At 39.0% G+C, this 23,575-nt stretch overlaps 2 protein-coding genes across 4 annotated transcripts in view; one reads left to right on the top strand and one right to left on the bottom strand.

Annotated features, from left to right (window-relative positions):
- Window positions 1-12,945, bottom strand: part of itfg1 (integrin alpha FG-GAP repeat containing 1) — a 114,551-nt gene extending 101,606 nt beyond the window's left edge. Inside the window, exons 1-6 of the mRNA XM_058630204.1 lie at window positions 12,703-12,945; window positions 12,327-12,411; window positions 11,955-12,085; window positions 11,292-11,349; window positions 10,849-10,926; window positions 10,654-10,748 (exon numbers count right to left, since the gene is read on the bottom strand). Of these exons, the coding sequence (XP_058486187.1) occupies window positions 10,654-10,748; window positions 10,849-10,926; window positions 11,292-11,349; window positions 11,955-12,085; window positions 12,327-12,411; window positions 12,703-12,880 (625 nt within the window). The 5' untranslated portion in view covers window positions 12,881-12,945. The remainder of the gene's footprint in view (window positions 1-10,653; window positions 10,749-10,848; window positions 10,927-11,291; window positions 11,350-11,954; window positions 12,086-12,326; window positions 12,412-12,702) is intronic.
- A 470-nt stretch (window positions 12,946-13,415) lies between these two features.
- Window positions 13,416-23,575, top strand: part of phkb (phosphorylase kinase, beta) — a 72,748-nt gene continuing 62,588 nt past the window's right edge. For 2 of the 3 annotated variants that reach the window (XM_058628934.1, XM_058628935.1), the window contains exons 1-2: window positions 13,416-13,502; window positions 16,149-16,235. In XM_058628934.1, coding sequence (XP_058484917.1) covers window positions 13,439-13,502; window positions 16,149-16,235 — 151 coding nt within the window. In that variant the 5' untranslated portion in view covers window positions 13,416-13,438. Of the gene's footprint in view, window positions 13,503-14,496; window positions 14,603-16,148; window positions 16,236-23,575 lie in introns of all 3 variants that reach the window. The other variant, XM_058628936.1, reaches the window with a different exon arrangement.

Here is a 23,575-nt window from a genome sequence, read left to right as displayed (position 1 = left end):
GTCATGTCAGTCATTTTTTGCTCCAGTGAACACTACAGTTTCAGATCAAGATGCAGCAGAGTCCAATTTGTTTCCAAAGATTCCACAGATCCAAGGCTTCAAAAGTGTACGAGTACTTTCAAGTGTCACAAAACAAAAGGTGCTTTGTATGTTGCGCAAACTTTAAATGGCATGTCACAGCAGCATAAGTCACACACATCCGAAAATACAACACATGGGCTGTAGTCTGAATAACGGACTAAGTATTACTCATAATCAGGAGATTTTAAATATGCTCTTATGGCTGCTACTAAAGCCATGAAGTTACCTTTCTTCAACCTCAGCCCCTCAATGGAATACTTGTCGGCTTAACTCTGGGTTTATGTTGATTTCTTTTTGAGGAAACTATATCATATCATTACTATTATCAAGTAACCTGCAAACTAGTTTAAATTAAGTTTATATTAATCAATAGATTACTCCGTAGCCCTACACTAGTTTTGAATTCAAACAGTTAAATTCAAACAATTACATAATTCATTTGTAGATACTTGTCAGAGGCTCGACCTTGACTGACAACACAAAAGCTGTCATTTGACAGACTTTTAGATGAATAAAACACTATAACTAAACTAAGCAAAACAACACAGTGAGGTTCAAAAGTCCCACAATGCATGCATAATACAACAAGAGGGATCCATGGATGTAACAGGAGAATTTTAATGTGTGGCGAGCTACAGTATATGAACAGGAGGTTGACCTTGTATAACATAGTGACAGTGAGGAGCCTCCCTGCAGCCTTGGAAAAACAACCCATATCCTCATTTGCAGGTATCCCATACCTCCTATACCTTCTACCTGTGTGTGCTACAATACCCTGTACATAAAAACCATATTCTATAATATAAGATTTAAAATGTGACGCTGATTCTGTGAGGCTGGGATCCTCGGGAAGGTCATCCATGCAGTGGAGGCCTGAATGCAAAGCTTGGTCATCTCGAGCAATTCACAAGAACGTGGGGACAGCTCAGTGGTGTCGGAGAAAAAGGCCTCACAAAAAGTAACCCTAAAACAGTCCATATAAAACATGCTGATTCCGTGTGTAGAATTTGGTGGCATCTTTCAATGGAGTTGCATTTTGCAACCAACTAACTTGGCTCATATTATCTCTATATTACGTGTGTCTAGGAGAATAGGATAAATATGGCAGTGCAACATGGCAGATGTAAGGGGCTAAGAAAACACAATGAGTCTTAGTTTCAGGTGATTATGCACGACTGAAAACACCATTATGAATTTTATAGCCCCTTCATTTTTACAGTACATCGTGTACTGCTACAAAATGATTATTGATAATCTTTTTTATCATGTTCCCTTACAAGCTTCTCTAAAAATTTATAGCGAAATGCACAATGTCAGAGTGTCCTTTTCAGAGGTGCGGGGCAGAAGAATCTGAAGCCAAATCTTCACTGGCCACCTCCACTGATATGTGGCCCTGTCCCACTGCTAGCAAGGAACCAGTGGACTGTGAAACAAGCTTTTTCAAACTTGCTCAAGGCCCACAGAGACGATTTACTTTAGTGTCGAAAGAAGGAGCAGAAGAAAATCTTCTTATATATAACCGTGCCATACCTTGTCGGCTGAGAGGGAACAGTCCAGTTGAGCTGTGCAACCACGAAGACTGTACTTGTTATGAAATATGATAGTTTATTTTTATTCCTTGGTTAAAATGTCTAACAGACACTGGGGGGGTTGAAGATCATCTTTAAACATGCTTTTCTCTTTGAGAGATTTATTTTCCCCACAGGCTACAAGACGGCTGACTGAGTGACTGCCATAACACTTTCAATAACGAATAAAATGTCATGGCAACCACATTGCTTTATAGAATGATATGCACCCAATACCATACGCACTGCACACAGACACGCGCACACAAACCTACACCAAAACCATACTGCTGGCAAACACAAAAGTTACTTCAGTCACGTACATATGAATACAAGAAGATCAGGTTCTGATGGAACACAACCACCAGCCTCCCTCACGTCAACACCATACATACACTCACACACTCAGATAACCGCAGAACTCAGCCAATGCACAACGTGAAAAGCACTGCAAAAATAATCGTCTCTGGGCCAACATATGAATACCTCCTGCACGCTGAGTGACTTCCATGCTGATCTATCAAAATGAGTCATTCACAAAGGGGGCAAAACACACCGGTAGAGAATGGAGCAATGCTATTCCCGGACAAAATAATCTCCTAAAACCATTACAGGGTAGTAACTATGGCCAAACCTTCTCAATCACACACGCACACAGCCTATTCCTTTGACTTTCTTTGTGTTGTACAACTCTGTATGTGCGAGTATAAAGATAAAAGCACTTTGCATGGGCTGGAACAGCATGTGTGTGTGTGTACAGTATGCACATCAATTAAGTGTGAAGACATCAGGAGCAATGTGCGTTGTATGAGCTTTAAATACACCAACAGTGCAGTTACACAAGGCATATTACACATATTATAATAAAATTCTTATAAAAGCACTCTCTGCTTTGCCTCAAAATAGACAAATTAAATGTATAGCAATATATGCAGTGCTTGTTGTTACATACAGTATTGTTGTGTGCAGGTAAAATATGGGTCTAAGGTCCACACCAAGACCACATCATTATCATTATCAGAGGCTGAAATCCAACAAGAAACCTTAACTGCCAATTTTAACGACTAAATCAAATTAATAGATTCAAGTCAAGTTTATTTTTATTGCACCAAATCATAGCATAAGGCACTTAAAATAGTGGGGTTGAGAACTACCATTATTGTAGCGAAAAACAATTCACGTAATGAGCAAGCACTTGGCAACAGTGGAGGGAATAAAAATCCCTATAACAGAACAAAAAGAGTAATAGTGGGCAGGGCCATCTGACTTGGACGTTTCACATAATGAATGTAGCAGCACAGGGATCTAACGAGGATCCAGAGAAAGGGGTGATGGCTGGTTTGACCATGCAGGAAGCAAGAAACTTTTTTCCTTTTCTTTTTTTCTTACTTGCTGTGGTTTCTCTGGAGTTTCTCCTGCAGCGTTCTCACATGTGCTCACTTGGGCATTTAGGGAAGATTAGGGAGCTGGCAGGAGAATCTCAGGAGACTCCCTGGAGTTCAGTATCAGCTCCACTTATTTAGTTACAGCAAACAATAATAAGATTTTACAGCCACACTGGTGGGTCTCTGAGGCAGTGATAGATAGCATAGATAGCAGTGATAACAGGCTAGTGGTCATTAACATTCACAATGCAACAGGCTAATTTTAAACTTAATTATAATGAACACAGCCTTTTGATGAGCTGGACTCGACAAATGGCTGAATTCTCTGGGAACCATTTACTAGATCAGTGTTTTTATATGGGGAGTCATTTCAAACCACAATGACCCAATTCAAAGTTGGCATATTTGTGTGTCATATGCCATTTCTGACCATTTTTACTGTTACCCATGTGAGGGTCCCAACCCAGTCTCTGGGAATGACTGCACTACATGATTACAGATCATCTGCTGTGTGTTTTAAACCTACTTGTGGTGACAATCATAATCTGTGTCAAATTTCATGGCCACCGACCATGCTCAAAAATTCAATTTACCATCCAAACATGCCAACTTCACAGTGGCTTTAGATTTATTTAAAAAAATAAATCAAATCCCAGAGTAGGTTGCCATAGCCTAAATTAAAGAGAAATCTCATATCAATATTGTCAACTTTATACAGTAGACATCCATGTTATTTCCTTTATGTAAAGAGAATTTATGTTGGGACAGAAAAAAATGGGAAGACAATATGACCGCAGGCTATGGTCACAGTACTGTGGGTTTCAGAGAGGAAATACTCCGCCTCATTTATTCCTATCATTTATTTATCTGCAAAAACACCTGTGCTCATCAAAATAAGCGGTGTTTATTTTGCCTGTTTGACTCTGTTACAGTTAACCACACAATACAGTAATTGTCAATTATATATCTTTGTTTCTTTTATTAGACAGTTCCACATAATGAAGCTATGTGTGTGAAGTAGACATACTGTAGCTAAATCAATGAAAATGCCTTTCTGAATTGGCCGTAATGAGCATGTTTGTTGGGTTGCTTATGTTTTTATGGCAGGATCAATATCAGATCTGATTATGTGAAGGGGGTGGGCAATAAAACAATAACTTTCCCTCGATATAAAAACAAGATACACTCGATATCACTTTGAAAGAAGTCATTTCATCCACGTTTTGACCGAAAAGGTTCTTTGAACGAATCATGTGGCTGAAATGTCAGGTTGACTCACACAGTGTGAGACAAGCAAACAAGTGGTAATTTTTTCACCAACACGCCAGAAGTGAGAGCGAGAGAAAATCCTAACATAACCTAGAGCGACAGTGTTATAAGAAGACCCAGAAGAAGACACCTGAAGCAGTGCCATCCCCTGGAGAACACAAAATGCAAAACTTTACAGTCCGAGACGCAAGTACGTGCCGATGGTTCTCCCGTTAAGGCCATAATGTCTTCACTGTCTTCAACAAAAATGCTGATATCACATACACAATTGCATTTATTACCAAAGACATGGTGCAATCAAGCATGGTGGAAAATAACGAATTTAAGCAGCTGATAAAAGTAATCGACCCTCGTTTACAACTCTCTGGCCACGAACGTTTCTCTCAGACAGTTCTTTCCCTGCTTTAAACTGCAGAGAGAGAATAGAAGAACTGTGTCACACTTAGCTTCCAAGTTGAATTGGTCAAGTCACATGTATGTTTGTTTGGTTTTTCATTCATTTGCAGAACGTGCTACAGTTGTCATGTGCAACTTCTACAAAAAGAAACAATATTTTCACCTAAATAACACTCTCTTTTACTTGCATTTCACTTCAGAGGGAAGTGGGACCTTTAAGCTTGACAGAAATATTGAAGTGAATTATATCGTGATATATATCCATATCGAATAATAAGGATATCGTGATAAGATTCTTTTCCATATCGGCCAGCCTTAACTGTATGGTTAGCCGACATCACATGTACAACAGGAGCGCTCCCCTTGGTTTACTGGATGATGGGAACAAAACGTGCGTTAAACACAATGTCAACAAACCAATAAACCCCAGAAAAGGTGAGCAATGAAACATAAATGTCTGCAACAACATGATTCACACAGAACGAATGTCTCTCTTTTTGATAGTGTCGTGATTACTAATTTGGCCATTAAAAAATACCTTGGCCTGACAGCCAAATGTAAACATAATCCCTGCATAATCAGTTATTTCTCTTGCTCACCCAAAGTGTGTGCCCCCACCACTGCTGAATTATTAGCCAGACAATCAGCAAGACACTTCGATACAGAGCTAGTTTAATTAGATGCTGCTCATAGTATTACCATATGCATTGCCCAGCAACGGTTCTTTAAGCCAATGTTGCCGTCTTTGTGCACATTCTGCCAAAATGGCATCTTAATATAATTAGTTTGCAATTAAGACCATGATTTCTTTAAAAATGTCCTCTTCATAGCGTCATAGCTCTTTCTGAATTGACTTTATTTGATATAATCCTGCACCATTGCATAGACAGATGCAAGACTGGTAAATATTCCCAGTCCATACCACTGAAATAATTGGGGCATCTCCTGTGGTCGTTTGGTTTTGATGGTGACACCTGCTCAAATCAGCCATCTATTCAACTAAGATAATCCTGCCAGCTGCCCTGCAAAAGCTGCTCGGCTAATTAGTTGTCACTGTGGTGAAAAGTAACCTGAACAGAGCAATTACATCAACAAAGCCAGTTCAATGCTGAATGACGACTGAAGATAACAACATACTATTATTTTTTTTTCATGACCAGTGTTTGTAGGTGCAAAATACACCCACCTATCTGTAAACATCAGTATGGTTTACAGTGTATTCACAGTGTAAAATGACCGCAAGTCAAGTTAGCATCCCTTAAATGTATGTGACATTTTAATCCTTTACACACTTCCTGAAACTCCTCATTGTGTGAGGACAAACACAACACAAGTTGATAAAAAAACAAACGTGTGTAATACAGGGCTGCTGTGAATGGATTGCGGTTTAAAACACTGGCTCGAAGAAGATGCTAGTAACAATGGAGATTACAAGACACATGCAGTATGTTGCTGCCAGGCTGGTTGGCTGGAGAGTCTGAAAACAGAAGCTACAGAAGGCCTTGACAAAAGCCTGGAAATCATTTCAGATTGTCTTTCACTGAAATCATAGTGAGGTCAGCCAATTCACCATCAACAGACTACTTACAGCTATGACACTGGGCTGAGATTAAAGTTGTGAAACAACCCTGTAGCAGCCCTCATCTTCCTTGGACCACACTTAACACAATTCTTCACTGTATTACAGTACTGGCAGGTGAGAGATGGAGGCACAAATGGTTCCTCAACATACATACGGCCTGCCAAGTGTTTTTTCTCAGTTTGTTTTGCAGCCCTGTGTGTTTTACATGAGGCATTGTTATACCTTTATTATCATACTATCAGAATCTTTAAAAACATCATAGTTGATAGGGCGTTATCATTAGTTCTCTATATTTATCTTGACCTCGCTAAACACTAGGACCTAGACTGTTTTCACATCTCACTCTTTCCCTGCTAGAATGTGCAGCTACATTCGTAGCATTTAGAGGAGCAGGTGGTCACAGCCAGTCAAACAGTGAGCTGTGCTGAGGGCTGACCCAAGTGTTTTGCTCATCATCCTCCCACCATTCCCCTGCATTCATCCTCTCCCACTTAGGTTTGTTCCTCCACCACTTCCTGCCTACTTTCCCTTTCTCTCACACGTGCTCCCTCCATCTGTATGCCCTCATAGAAAGTGGCAGCCGAGGAGTCAGACATCCAACAGATGTACGGCAGGTTTTTTTCTTTCATTGGCTCTAATCCATCTATCTATCTTCTACCGGTTTAATCCTCCACATGAGGGTCACGGAGGGTGCTGTGCCAATCTCAGCTGACATAGGGCGATAGGCGGGGTATGCCCTGGACAGGTTGCCAGTCCATCACAGGGCCATATATAGAGACAAACAACCATTCACTCACAAACCTATGGTCAATTTAGAGTGTTCAATTTGCCTAATCGCCAAATCTGCATGTTTTTGGACTGTGGCTGTGACTGAGGAAACCACAAATCCTGTGAAAACCCACGCACACACGGGGAGAACATGCAACCTCCATGCAGAAATGTGTGAAATGTGTTTGTGTAAGAATCAGTGACTAATATACAGCAGGGAGACATGACAGCTCCCTCTTTTAGATTCACTCAACACCAAAAACTAAAGATTGTGATCGCTCTCTGGGTAAAGTGCAGGTCAGAAACCCTGGTCCCTGCATTACAAAGGGAAAGGGCAAATCCTCTTTTTCAAAGTCCTTTTTTTTTTTGTTTTGAATAAAAAATATATATCATGAATGGCAGCTGACATTGACGTGGCTTCACTTACCAACACAAATTGGCAAAACATGGATCCAAGATCGCTTATAAACTTTTTTTTAAATAGTATGCTGATACAGAGAGTGACAAAATAAAAGTGGAAAGCTAAATTGTAGGTCATTGCTCTGACTGACTGATTGTCAAGCCAATGAAAAACAAGGTTCAATCAGACAATATCCAACAATTTAAATATTCTGTCAAATAATGTGGATGTTAATTGACAGTTTCCTAATCCCTAGACAGATTAAATATGAATTAACTGCTCTGGTTAAATTGTGGAAGCCCATTAAATAAACCACATGACAAAAAGATACCTGCAGTGAGTATGACTTGACTAAATCCTCTCTGAATACCTTGAACATGAGGATTAGTTTCCAAAGGGGGAAAAAAAAAACATCCTACCATAAGCCTAAGTGACAGTGCTACACTAAGTGGGCTTGGCAGGAGGAAGATGTTGTAAAACAAGAACAGGGTGATTTCTTCATTCACTGGTGAAGAAAATAGCTATTCCCTTCTCTCTTAGTCAACTTGAAAATTGGTGGAATTAAATATGTTTTTTCTGGTTATTCAAGTTTCTTCAAGCTAAACGTTGTGGTATGTACTTCAGTAGGAATGTCTATGAGTTGTGTGTGAAGTTTAAAAGCTACATCACTTCTGCCTTCTGTTGGCTCCCCGTTACATGCAAAGAGTTTAGTGTTACAAACCAAGCATCATCTAAAAAAGTAGAAAACAATTAACTTCAAGTTTGTAAAAGGAAAAGGTCTGCATGACTTGTATGTCTTCATGCACCCAGACATCATGTTTGCAGCTGGAAGCCAAACTCATCACTGCCGTTTATAGGTGAGCAGGTTCATCCTGTGATACTGACAACTCAGAAAATGAGCGGGGAAGTGATTGTAAGTGGGACGAGATTGCAAATGAGCTGCTGATTATACACCACAGGATGTTGGACTGAAAGTTATGTTTTGAAAGTAAAATGTTCAAGCTTTTTTTTTTTACTAATTTACTAGGTTTTCAAACCTATAAAAGCTTAAGGGCTTGTTTTATTTAAATGAATGACAACTATACTGTAGTCGGCTGTACGTATAAACTACTTTACAGTATACGAGAGTGGATGAGCAGTGAATGTGAAATCATGCATGGTCTTTCAAGCAAACAGGATCATTTAGCCATCCATGAACTTAATGACCCAAGATGCTACTGGCTGTGCTTTTGTTCCTGAGCTACCACTTCCTGTCTTCTGATCAGTGGTGGCCCGTCCATAGAGTGCACTAGGGCGCCACCCCACCAGTCTGACATGAAGAAGAATACAGGAATCATCTAAAACAATTTAGAATTACACATTATACAGTCCGTGACTAACGTGTGTAATCTGCATTCAAATGTAGTTCAAAAATGTTCTGTCGCTCGTTTACAGTGAGTGCCGGTCAAGTGATGTATTTCCGATTCCTTTAGGGTGCACAACTCTTTAGCATAGTCTCTCGCTATAGTGGCGCATGCACACAGGCATGCCTTTGCAATCCAAAAGATAGGCAAAGTCTTAGGCACAAAATTTAGGAATCATGCATTTGAGGCAATTTTAACATATCTTCAACATGTAAGTCTATAAAGGGACAGATTTTTGATCCATCATGGGGACTGTGCTGATACTGAAAGACAATTGGTGCTAAACACCACAGTTAAAATATGTGGTGCGGACTTTGAGGGGTGGGATTATGTGGCACTGAACTTTGAATTCTGGACAAAAACATTTATTCCTGTGGACGGCAACATTGCACCTCTTGTGTATATACTGTATATAATGTACATATACAGTATAATGTATATAGTTACCTTAACCAACACACACACACACAAACAACTCCGGCGCTCCCTCTCCCTTGTTCGACCACTCACTCAATACGAGTAGTACACACTTGCTCAACTCCGCCACTGCCTCTCTCTTACTCAACCACTCATTCAATACAAGCGCCTGCGCTTCTCTCTTGCTGGAGCACTTACTCATGCTCATGCATAATAAAATACTGCTGAAATTGTGAAAAATACCGTGATATAAAAAATTTTTTATATCACCCAGCACCGCTGAACAGCTCCAAAACCTCTTCTCACTACGAGCAGAAGTTCCAAACTACTCTTGTGCCAACTGCCTCTCCAAGACCAAGCTTAACAGTACACCGGCATGAGTGAAAACCTCGGTCAACGGTGCATTGCCCACGCGTGGTTCCGTTGTATGAGAGACACAACTCACACTAGCTTGTCACCAAACAGTGATACAAGCTGCTAACTGTGGTCTACCTAGAAGTCGCAACACTTGCAGTTAGTTGTCGCTCCATTGTTACCTGAAGCTTTCTGAAACAGCATGAAATGCAACGCGTGTACATCCAACCAGATATCTACTATGACTGACACATGTGTCTGGTCTGTGACAGCACAGTAGATTTCAACCTTTGGAAAATTATAATATAAATTTCTCTGGCGCGCGGCTATCGCTATGGAACCGGAAAGAATCAAGCACGTCTCCCATGGGTTCTGAGTTGAGCCTGCCACTTATCTGTCAATCAAAAAAAGGAAAGGGGCGGGCTGCACAATAGTCTACTCCTGAGCAGTGCTCACTTTAGCGGATACTCCACCTTGTGGCCAAAAGGAGAAACCACACCTCTCTGTATGTGCTACTTCTCATTTCAGAAACTGGAGCACAGATACTATTTTGTGAGCTACAATGCTACACAGAACAATACATACATGGCTTATTCTGTTATAATATCTCTTCCTTACACTAGTGTAGTCATATTTCCATCATTTGTTTTTGTTGTTGTTGTTTCTTTTCTTTTTTGAAATAACAGTTTGCAGTGCAGTTGCACTAAATACAGTTTCATCTGCCACCAACGCCTACAACACACAATCTTGGGATTTTGTTTCCTTTGTTTCCATATAAATTCCTTGAAGCAGAGGATAACTAAAATAACCTTAACCCTCCAATTTACCTGCCTCCAAGACCAAGTGACTTAATTTCTTCTCACACAAAGCTGCACATCTAAAATAAAAACTTCTCATTTAAAAGTAAATGGAACTGCGGTACTTCTGCACCCAACTGGATTACAATTATTATTATGTATTACATGAACAGCAGACTACATACACTGGAAGCTTCACACTGTTGGATATCAATTAAATATGACGGACTTACCAGCGGTGAAGTCCTTGCTGAGGTCAATGAAAGCATTAGAGTGAGGGAGACGCATTTTGACAGGTGAACTCAGTGCATTCCGCCAATCTTGGACCCTGAACAGAAGAACACCGACGCAACAATAGAAATTAAAAGTTATGACAACAACAGAAATAAACATAGGAAATTGTCAGGCAACACTAGGGATGACATTACCTTTTGGTGAGATAGCAAACTTCAGTAGATCCCTGGCTGGTGGATCCAAAAATATCTGGAACCATGTCCCCATTGAAACTGTGGGAGATTTGTGTGAATGAAATCAAACACTTTATTAAAACTGTTTAAATAAGTTGACATTTGAATTGATATTGTACAACTAATTATGGTCCTGCAAAAACACTACTATGTGACAGAGGTTTGGAGAAGTAGTTCAACTTATGTAGTTAAGATTACAATTTAGTGGTGGTGTTGCTCTTGACCAAAACATATTAAAAACATTGGTGTTTCTTAGGCTTATAAGATGTCATTAACTTTTCAAAATTGTTTATGTTAACACAATACAATATTTCAAAAGCATGTTTTATTGGTAAGCATACACAGTATTCTAAGCAAAATCTCTGTGCAGATTTTATATGAACACTATTCAGATGGATACTTACTCCATAACAAGAGGTTGATCTGTGAAGGTCTTGTTCAGAGTCATCCAACCACTCATATCTGCATTAGGGATTGGAAAGTCTCTCAGAACTCTATGTAAATCACATCAGGCTAACAGTTTAAATTTCTGACTGTAAATAACAAACATATTTTCACAAGTACAGCTTCTAATTTCACTGTACTCAACAATAATAAAGGTTCTCTATTTAATTACATTTTAATCAATTCAATTATCTTCTACATGCAATCAAAAAATTTGAAGTCATTGTCATGTTACATTTTTCTAATCAAGACTGAATGATACCAGGTTAAGTGTCCAAGTAAACCATGACAATGTTATGGTGAGTCAGCATTAACAGCACTAAGACCCTGAAACAAATAAATGGCATTCAACCATTAATGAGCTCTTATATACTTCTTTGACTAAAAAATACACTTTCAATTCACAATTAATATATATAAATCTCAAATATTCTATGGAAAGAAAGGGGTCTATTTCGTAAAGATTTTAAACTTATTTTTATTATTGTAAATATGTCAGGCTATAGTGTAAGTGGCTCATCCTAAAATTCACGTCAGTGGTGTAGGGAGACTTCTCTGTAGGCCAAAGGAAAACACATTTGTGCTCCCTGTCCTCCCTCCACCATGAGCAGCATGAGCTGTACCTAATGTCCGGTTGTTCCCCCAGAAGATGAAAACTGTTGTTATTGTGGGGCTGGTCTGAGCTGTAAGAAGGACATCCATCTGTGAGTCGCCATCATAATCTCCAGGGACCACACTGGTGATGATGGTGTCCCTTAAACAGGAAGCATATAGAAGATTGATTAAAGTGGAGCTTCTGTTTTTGCTCTGTTCCTATGCAAACAACCCCTCCTACAAAGCAAACATAACCACCAAATACACACAGTGTCCTGCCTATTTCAGCACTGCTGAACAGAATGAATGAGAACATTACATTTAAGAAGTCAAAAGTTTATGAATTTATAAATTAGAAATGATTATAAATGTTTTACTGAAAGGTAAATGTGTATATTTACCTTGGCAAAAGGTCTTTTGTGATATTGATTTTGGGTTTGAAGTAAGGGGTTTTCGGGTCAGCCAAGAAAATCACCAACTGAGACTCTGAAACAGTGAGAAATCAACATAAACATTACATTAAACAGATCTCCATTATTATTATTATTATTATTATTATTATTATTTTATTTTTACAACGAACAAGGAACTAGCTTGTAAGCAATACTGGATCACATGCCACTGTACAGTTACACTCAATTATAATGGTTAGTTTTAGACATGAATTTCGATCCATCATCGTCTCCACATTACACGTAAGCCTTACTGTATTATACATTTCTACGTATACGTAGAAATACGTGGTTATTTAGCTTTAGTATTGAATCATCGACATACGTTCTCTGATGATGAAGATGTCTGTCTGTTTATCCGAGTTAAAATCCCCGAACGCTGCCACCGTCCCGTAATTTTCGGCACCGAAAAGGTCGACAGTTACATCCTGAAGAGCAAATGTGCTATACGGTCCTACAAAAAATAATACAGCGGCTAAACTATTTAATTTGATGATCCACATTCTGCTGTCTCTTCAGCTGTACACAACACCAACTGCAATACGGCACTCTGATTTACGTCAGGCAGAAACCGCAGCTTTTTGAATTTAAAATGACGTTATATGTCGATTTTTATTTCGGGTTTTAGTTTGTATATCTATTCTGTTCTGTTTTCCCGTTTACTTGGTAAGACGTCGAACTAATATGGACGAATAAGGATAAACAATGTAATAATTGCGCTTCCTTGTTTTACGTTAGTGTCGTGCAACCGAGATGGCTTGACAGTTGACTGGTGCGTCAAGCTAAAAAGATTTAGATAGATCTAAGCCGGAATAGCGGGAAGGTTAATTATAAATAAACGTTTAACAAACAGTGAAATAATCACGGCACTGCGAACATACAGCATTCATTTCAATTAATTACACATTTTTGTTTTTAAACTGTTTGCTAACACATCATGTTTTGTCTTATCGCTGCTTATAAATAACTGCAGCTGGTCAGGAGAATTATATATGTCTTTTATTTTGAAGGTATTAACCGGAAATTACAAAACCTGCTGACGATTTTGAGACTCTGTAAACATGGCGAGTCTTGCAGATGTCGGCTGGAAACTCCTGGAATTCAAAGGCCGATTAAAACGAGCAGGTCTGACGTTTTACTTTTATTGTACAAAATAACTCGCCTGTTGGTTGCTTGCTTTTTGTGTCTGTGCTTGTGTGAGATTGTGTGCTTATAAGGTTGCATAGTACGGTGTTACAAGTGACTGAAGAGTGCAAGCCTGAAAGGTCAGACGAGCTATTTTAAGAGTCTCTCACCAGGTCACTAGTTAAAAGTACTTAGTGTAGTGCATTAGATGGTATTTTCCTGCTATGATATTCTTGCACATTACTCAGCCATGTTCTCTATGAGTGATCCCCTCATGTTTCTGGAGGGTGGTATACACAATGTAGTGAAGGAAAACAAACGTCATAGCCGTTGTATTTATCACTACACGTATGGACATGGTTGCATATTGATTTGTCCCACCTTGTTGTGATACCAAGGTAATAACAATAAATGTATTTAATTGTAACATTGTCAACTTCATCAGCTACCTTTACTGTATTTAATAAACCTGTATCCATAATAATTTGGTGGGTAATATATAGATCAATAACACATCTTCATAAATCATTGTACTACCATAACATTTCCCAATCTTAGAACAAATCTGAATTCTCTTTCGTTCGTTACTTCTACTTTCCATGTAACATTAATACAGCGGCACAGTATTTTGAGGTGGATGTTATGGACCATGGACCATTATTCTGACTCTAAGGCTACCCCTCTCATGTTCCAAAATCATAATTTCATAGTTATTTTCAAGTACTGTCCTAATTTTTGAAGATACTTACATTATAGTAGTAGCAGGTATAGTAGTAATTATTCCTTTTACCAAAAATATAATAATCTACTGTTTCTCTACACTTCTCAAAGGAAAATAACATCTTTCTCTCCTAAGCCAATACATTACATTGCAATTCATTTTTGCATGTTGCTCATGATCATCTTTACCCTCAGGGTGTGTAATTCATTTTCGATTCATGCACGTCTAAAAACTAACTCTGTTCTACTAACTCCTTCCTGTGAGTTGCTGTAGATTTGTGATTTATCTGAGAGAGACGATTGGCCTTAATCTTACCTTTTGAGAATGGCTGGTTCAGTGGCTGCGAGTGTTCGGCCTCATCAGGATTTGCTCGGACTCGGTAAGTACTGGCACCAGATTGTCGAAGAAAAAAAAACATTGCGGTCATCCATGAACAGAAAACCAGGGAAGTGACCAGTAAAGAGTGCATTTTGTCGTCTGGACACAAGAAACTTAATGTACATCCCAGTTTCAATTGTTTCATGATCATAGGGAAACACCTTTGCCTTTATGCCACTGTATTATTTAAATTGTCTCCTCATTAAAGTGTTTGTGTTGGAAATAACAATATACAGTAATGTAATATATTAGTAAAAACAATACAAGGTAGTGATATCGCTCATACAGTGTGTTACTTGTAGACATAGCTGTTAATCGTGTTTTTGTCTTCTTTAAAAGTGACACGACATGACTGTACAGTATTATTGAGGTCACACACAGCGGTTCACAATGTCTTGAAAGGTATGATAGACATCGGCGTGTCTGATGTTTGTCATGGGATTGTGTCACACCAGTCAAACCTCAACAGCAAGTATTTGTCTAATCTCAAATTAAAAGGAGTGAATTATTGGACTTCCTCTATGCTCTTTAAAAGTGTTATCTGTGAAATAGATATGGATTGGCTTTGTCCCCTGCAACTTTGAAGCTGATGGAAATTATGCAAATTTCAGTGAGAATGTGAATTTTTCAGTACCTGCGGTATTGACCCAAGGTCGAACCTATTAAAATGCAAATCTCAGCAAAGTGAAAAACGTCTGAAAGTAGAGAAAGTCCAACAGATGGAGGTTTCCCTCAAAGTGCGCTCTCTTTTAGACATGTGGATAATGTTAGGATATATACAGTATACTTTACATACTATGTGAATCTGGTGGTAAGTCAGATTCAAGCTCAGGGCCTGAATATTGTTTTGTGTGCCGAGCCTTTTGACATGACATGTTGCAGTGAAAAAGCAAATTGGCTTAATGCATGCGTCTGTTGTCATTTTTCTCTGTATGTATTGTATCTTACATTTATTCGACATGGGGATGATTTGATGAAAGGAAATATCCACAAGCTATAGTTGAATGCAAACCTTTTCCCATTCACATATTGAAATATAGCAAATAAGACTGTACTGACTCATAATACAAAGCAATTACAATGTAACTGAGATGAAAACCATTCTATCCATATCACTTCACGTCTTAAATATGTCATTATGATGTTGTGGATATAGTGCTGTTAGAAAAACAACAACATCAGCATTCATATTGTCCCTCTAGAAACCTTGCTTTCATTATATAGTCTCCTGGCCATTGGAATAGGGTTTTCACAGAAAATAGATGACTCGCTTTATGGCACAAAGCAACTGTGTTATACTGTAGCCAAAACAATGAAGAGAACAGAATTCACCCGTGGTGGTTTTTATGCAGGGTCGTTTATTATATAGAAAACAACAGAGCTCGCGAACCTTTACTGGCGTTTGCAGGACAGTGACCAAACAGGAAGCACTAGCAAACAAAAGTTGTATGTTGGCTCTTTAAGACATAATAAAATATATTATAGGTCATTATCTAGGAGAGTAACACTGGTAAAATGTGGTACTAATGGGCGTCTCTCTCTGCCAGGTTCCATCTATGAACCTCTTAAGCTGTCCAGTTTTCAGCGTGAGGATGAGCCCTTATGGGAGAAGCTGGACCGCTACTACAATGCTGGTAAGTAACAACTACCAATTATACAAAGCAGGAGTTCCATAAACCTTCCACTAAGTGAAACAAAACACACTGCTGTCAGCCACTAATCCAACAGTTTTTCTTCGTGTCGTATATGTGATTGGACAGAAGAACTCTCCTCACTAGGGATGGAACGGTTCACAAAATCCATAGTTTGGTTCATATCACGGTTTTCGGGTCATTTAATTCCTCTCTTTTTATTCTCAAGGACATGTCATGCAAGCATGCAAGAACTGAGGGAATGGGGCAGCTTGATTAGGCTCTTTTAACAGCAAGAGGGGAGAGATTGCTTCATTTAAACATGCTGTTTTATTTATTTGGCAAAAAAAAAAGGGTTAAAAACTGTTTGTGCTTGCAGTGCTTGCATACAGTTGCTGTATCATCCACCACAAAATCCGAAATGCTCCCAGAGAGGAGAACGAAGTGTAAAAAGAAAAGACTAAAAAGGGATTGTGGTCAAAGTTACCTAATGCTTCTAGCAAACAAATAATACGGACATAAAAAACTAAGAAAAACTTGGGAAGGCAACAAACTCGGAGGTAGATTTATGAGTAAGCATTGCAGGCCATTCCAGGTGATGCTGCCAGCATGAGTAGTCAATAACACAGATTCAAGCCTGACTGCAGTTGAGATAAATACACATTAATACTGATTACAGAATTACCAGCAGCTGTGAGTGCAGCACAAGAGCAGCAGTGTGTGTGTGCGACCTCCCAGGAATCACAAAGAAACCACACCACACAGATAAACATATGGTGTCCTCCAATTCTGACGAGTTATCACCCATCTGGACTTTAAATAAAGGGGAAAGCAGCTTTTGACAAGCAGGTGAGGAGACAACTAGGAAACACACACAGGTCATATATGAAATAACTCATTTGTTGTGTCACTGTCATCGAGAAGCCTTTCCCTGGCAGAAGCTTGTACTTCACATTTATGCTGTTTGTATTGCACATTGTATCTAAAATTTCTAATATGTTTTGTAAAATCCTATTTATCCTTTAATTTGCTATTTTGTGGCTGTAATTATTTCTATTTTATTTATTTTTAATTATATTTTACTGCTATTCTTTGTGCTGCTGTGTCAATTTGAATTCCCCTGTATGCACGTCAGTAAAAGTATATCTTAAATTAGCTTGGCTTATCTTGGCTTATTTTAGCTTAGCTTAGCTTAGCTTTTTCACAGTTATGTTTTCCACAAGTTTTCCAACAAGTCAACTATGCATCTTTTTTCTGCTACTGAATCAGCTGTTTTAAAAGTGGATTTGGACACAACAGTTAAAAGAGAACTAAAGAGCAGCCACGTGTCTGGCATGCTTTTAATAAATATATTAAGCTTCGCTGAGAACAGCATCACTATCAATTTCCACAGCTAAGACCTTAGCCCACCACGTAATGATTGAAGTGATCATTAGACAAAGTGCATGAGGTTCTCTCTGACTCATCTCAGCCGATCTAATCAAAAACATTGTTATTTGTATAGCACCAAATCACAACATACATTACAACTCAAGGCACTTTACATAGTAGAAACCTTATATTATTATATATATGATATTATAGAGGAGATGAGAAAGCATTGGTGCCAGTGGAGAGAATAAAAACAACTCCTTGAAAATGAATCTCTGGCAGAAACGGACTCAAATATGTGCAGCCATCTACTTCAGCCGGTTGGGCTCAAAGTAAAAAATGGGGAGAGAAAAGCAAAGAGGGATGCGTTCTATATCAGTCGTGGTATTGCATTGTAATTTATACAAGCAATTGCATGAATTGTTGCAAAAATTATACTGATATCAATATTAATCATGGCATAAAAATGATGATGTTGATACTACTACTAATAATAACAACCCTGCAACTGGATCTGGATCCTGCGGCCAAGGAGTCATGGGTACCCTCGGAGCGAGCACAGGGAGGTTATTAATAATAGGGATAATAATATTAATTATAGCATCAGGTCTGGATCAGGATCATGTACCTGCAGAATGAGGACAGAGAGAGAGAAAAAAAAAAACTAGAGGAGAGGAAGAAAAAGGTTAGTGACATGTAATGAGCGCCCAGTGCACCAAAGGAGTTCCTCCAGCAGTCTAAGGCCTACAGCAGCTTTACTAAGGGATAGTTTAGGTTTCCCTGAGCCAGCCCTAACTATACGCTTTATCAAAAAGAAATTTTTTAAGTGCAACTTTGAATACGGAATAATTTTGCAAAATTAAAGAAAAGGAGAGGGAAGGAATGGCTGAGGAAAATGGCTGATGTCAGTTTCTGTCAGGTGGGAATGTGAGAGGACAAAGAAATGATCATCACTGTGCTGCAGAAGGTAGTTTGATGGTTTGAAGTTGGTTTATCGGAGCAGCATCTGTGATTTTATAGTCAACCTTTTTTTTATGCTTTATTTTATATAATAGGGTTATGAAAAGTAGAGGAGAGACATAATATTAATATTATAATATAATAAAATACATGATTAATAAAAAATACACAGCTGTGGGTCAGGATTCAGGCAGAGGATTTACTTACTGACATTTAAATGTAAATTACAGCTTTGGCTACAGTGAGCTGTTGTGTTATTTTTGCCTTTCCTTTATTTCATTTCCACAAATGAATCAGACGACAAGGAAACCAAACAACACTGGGTTGGGTGGGTGTGCATTTAGGGGTTGTCAGTGCGTCCAGTGTGGAAGTGTCTGTTCTGGTCTGAATGACCCGTATTCTCACCTGAATGCACCTCAGACAGATATGACACAGCCCATTGGTCCACTCTGATGAAGATAGGGCACTGTGTGTGTGTGTGTGTGTGTGTGTGTGTGTGTGTGTGTGTGTGTGTGTGTGTGTGTGTTTCTTGGACTTGTATTTGTTACTTATATTTCTGAGGAACTGGTTAAGTTTAGGGCTAATATTTGAATTATTGTTAAGTTAAGGTTAGGCATTAATTGTGATGAAGTTTAGGGATAGGGCTCTGTTTAGGCTGTCCAAATGAATGGAAGTCAGTGCAGTGTCCTAAGAAGAATAGATGTGCAAACCTGTGTGCTGGTGTGGCAGGTGGGTCCTTATTAGGCTGTTTACATAATGTGTGCTTGGAAAATTTCAGGAGACAATAAACCGAGCTTGTTGTGCAACAGGTGTCGCTGTCAGTCGGAACTGATTTGCTGCTATCAGCGAGCACAGCGTTGCCTGCAGCGTCAGCTGTGCTGAAATCCCATAGATTTACGGAGAAAAGCCTCCGCCAAATTGCACGATGTCAAAAACGCAGTGTTGAGCATTGGGCTGGTTTAATTGTTGTGTTGGGTGGCGGCTCGAAGCACTTGTCCAATTCCAGTCTGGAACAAAGCCAACATTGTTATCGCCAGAACCCAGACCTTCCTGCCAATATACCTGCTTTCTCTCCATTTCTGGGAGGGAAAGAGGTGGAGAGGGGTGAAGTTGGGGTGACAGTGACAAATCAAACCAGTTCAATTTTCCTCCTTTCTCTTTCTTTGTTGTTTATGTTGCAAAGCTGCCCCCAGCTCAGATGAAGGCAGCAGTGTTAGGCTTACACTGCTGTTGTGAAAGGAGACTTGTTCTCCGTTATCAAGGAAAGAACACCAGTGGAAAATTATCATTAATCTCTTCTCGATCATCGCCACGTCATCTCTTACTGTGTGTTTTTCCCCCCTCTCCCCGTCTTTCTCTTTTTCCCTCTCTCTAAAGCTTCGTATTTATGTGGCCACAATCTATTGACTCCCCTTCATCCTGATAATACTAGAGGCAGAAGGCAGTACTGCTCTGCCATCTGGCTCACACTGATTAAGAAATGGAGAAAACATAAACACTTTTTATTATTACTATTTATCTTTGTTAATATGTCTTAACTTCCTGTTGTCTTTCTTTGTTTTTGCTTTTCCTCTTTTACAATAGCTCACACTCCCCTCATCTATTTCAATAAAAAGCTAGTTTAGACATATGTGTGTCTGTCATGTGTCAGTAACTTATTTCCTCAAGATTCCCTTTCAATTTTAAAATATCCATAATGCTTGATCACTTTTCTAAATGTATGCACATAAATCAAATAATCAACTAAATCTGATTTTACTGATGAAAATGTAATAACCTAGTTGTCTCATAACACATCTGCATGTTATTGCATCAATACTAAACGCATAATCTTCCCATTCTTTCTACCAGACACGGTTGACAAAAGCAGCTCATTTTAAGATTTCTGGTGTAATTATGGATTGTAGGTTAAATGAGCTTCTGCAAGTGAAGATAATCTTTGACCTTTCAAAAACATACTTAGGCCATGCACATTTTCTTCAATAGCAAGACGAGATGAAAAATATTGGCCACGGTTCAAAATCGAGGACGCTATTGAAATCTGTCAAATAACTGCAGAACTCTAATAATGCTGCTTCTCCCTGAACCAAACCCCATCATGAAATAAGCTGATATGCTGTCTCTTTAGGAATGAGATGAGAGGCTTATATCACTGTTGAAAGTGAAAAAAACATGGTGACTATAATAATCACCGTTGCAGTATTTACAGTTTGTGTTACTTGGGCACCAGTTCCCTGTATCCTCCTGCCTTAACGCTGTTCCAGACATGGGCTTATACCTTTATAGTTTCAATGCTATAGTGTTATTGGAGTACTGTATATGTCAAGACATTTTTCCTTTTGTTATATTTTTTATTTTCATGTAGAAAATCAAGGTCCATGACGGTACCATATGGTTTCTTGCCCGTCTGCTAAAAAAAAAAAAAAGAAATCAAGAATAATTTTTTTTTTTTTTACAGTGTTTCCCAATCCTGGTCCTCAGTGACCCCGTCCTGCATGTTTTAGGTGTTTCCCGGTTCCAACACACCTGATTGATTTCATCAACTGACCGTCATTCGTTTTTACCATCATATAATTTCACAGGCCTCCATTGATTGGTCACAAGTTACCAAATTTTGCACCGGTAAAGGATTAATATTGATCTCCTCTGGAAAGAAAACATGCACTTTTACTATGGCGGTTGAGTTAACTGCTGGTTGATCTGTTTAACCAGTGCGTTTGTTTGTTTGTTGTTACATGAAATTGTAACTTGTACCCATGCTGGCATAATGTGTCCTGTGACACAAGTAAAACAAATCTGTCTATTTCCACATTCCCCTAAAGCATCTGCTGAGGAAGTGCACAAATACCAACTTATTCTCTCTTTTGCGTCTCTCTTTTCAATCTATGTTGCTGTATTATTTTTCTCTCCTCCTCATCATCTTCTCTCATTTTGCACACCCTGTCAGTGCAGTGAAATGGCCCATTGTAAAAGAGCAGATTGTGTGCGTCTGAGACATTAGCTGCTGATTTAGTGGAACATTAGCTTGATGGATTGCCGAAAACTCCCAACAATAGTTGATTTGCATCCAGAAGAAGTTGCTGTCTGAAAATGAACAGCGTTCAGCATTTTTATCATTTATATTCTGCATCTAATGATGACTTACAGAGCGTTGCATTGGTAAAATGAAACCCTCAGTCCAAATTGTGTACAGTCAGAGCACCTCCACTCTCTTTATCCTGTTTTATTATGAAACGGTCGATATTTATTGTCTCTACTAAAGTTTAAAGCTGCGGTGTGTAACTTTTGTCGATTTATTTTTTTATTTTTTTGCTTGTCTTTTATAGCCTTCATTTAAAAACAAATGTGGAGAGGTAGAATTCATTTCTGATCATTTTTGTGGATGCTTCGTTGTAATCTAAAATCCAATTGAAACACTGGCATAGTGAGAAACGCAGCCATAGCCATGTGATGCTGATCTTGGACAATGGTAAATATGAAAGTACAAGTGGAGATCATAAGGCAGATAATGTATTGACCTCGGTGTCTCCATTGATCCATTGGTTTCCGGGATAGACGGTGTTCTGAGACAATCCAGTGTGAGATACAGAGGTAACCCGGAGTAAGCGATGACCAATACATCTTCGAGCCTTTCACATCCCCGCCACTAATGTAGCCACAGCTGAAATTAGCTTATACCCAATGGCACTATCCAATTATTGGTTAACATATGAGAGCAGTCCAGATGGGATTGCTTTGTGTGTGTGTGTGTGTGTGTACGTGTGTATCCCAGCACGTGTGCTTACACTTAATTAACTCTATGCTGAGATCAAGTGTCAATACAAGGGCACAAAAATCGTCACGTTTATTTGATTTTGCACGTGAGAGTCGGCTGAAAGTTCCGCGTAGTACGTTGGAGTGATACAAGGGTGTGTGCGTGTGGCCACTCCATCGTGATATGATACGTGGGTGAGAGGACTGCCTGAGAGGTTTATTAATATTCTGCCTAATTCACGCTTATCAGCGTCTTCATCTCACTGCCAAAGTGACTCCCACCCTCAGTTGACCAGTGCACTCATTCACAATACAGAAAGATTGACATCCGCACCCCCTCTTTCTCCCACCACCCATTACGTTGATTATTTCCATTTACACACACATACACGCAGATGTGTGCAGCTATTCTTCTTGGGACACTTCATATCATACTAGAAATGAGGTTCTGCCTTATTAGGTTCAGGTTTTGGGCCGCATAAGCAGTGCTGGTAAAGTATAGTGCAGTGTTTATGCCAGAAAAGGTCCTAAATAAATACGAGCGCACACATCTTCTCAATTTCCCTTCTCCCTTGCCTCTTTCTCCTTCCATTTCCCTTTCTATCATTCTCCTCCTCGCTGTCTGACTTTTACTCTGTATCAAACAACAGTGCAGAATGAATGTCCCCTTCATTTGCACTGGCGTAATGTACTGATGAAAAATGAAGTGATCCCTCCAGACAGATTAGTCATCAGTGAGGGGACCTCTGCAGGAGAGAACGATATGAGAGAGTGTGTGAGTGTGTGTGTGAAATAGATAAATGACTTTCCTGCGGGCCTTCTCTTTGTGTATGTAATATTTCAGCGTGTATTATTGGAGGGCCATGATCTGTGCGCTTTAAGAGCTTTCCTCCATTGTTCTGTCCCCGGTAACTAATGTTAAGCATGAACTTTTGTGAACTTGAACTGTCTTAGTTTTCTCTTCGCTCCCCCATTTAGTGCTGTCAGATTGTCACAGTCACAAGGTAAAAAATGTCTCCCTTATTTCTACAGCGATGACCTTAGCCATTATCTACTGGAGAGCTCACCAGCAATAATTGATTGGTGGAGTCACTCTTCCTCTCTATATGCTGTTATCAGAGGTTTATTCACATATTATTTATTGCCCATTTTATACCTTTTTTTTTTTGCTACAAATACTGGAAATGTAACCTGCTTAAATTGTATTCATTTAATTTGAATATTTAAAGGAGTCACTAAGAAGAAGCATGTAAAACACT

Source organism: Solea solea, chromosome 5 (genome assembly GCF_958295425.1).
Source record: "Solea solea chromosome 5, fSolSol10.1, whole genome shotgun sequence".
NCBI lineage: Eukaryota > Metazoa > Chordata > Actinopteri > Pleuronectiformes > Soleidae > Solea > Solea solea.
This window is presented reverse-complemented; position numbering and strand designations above follow the sequence as displayed.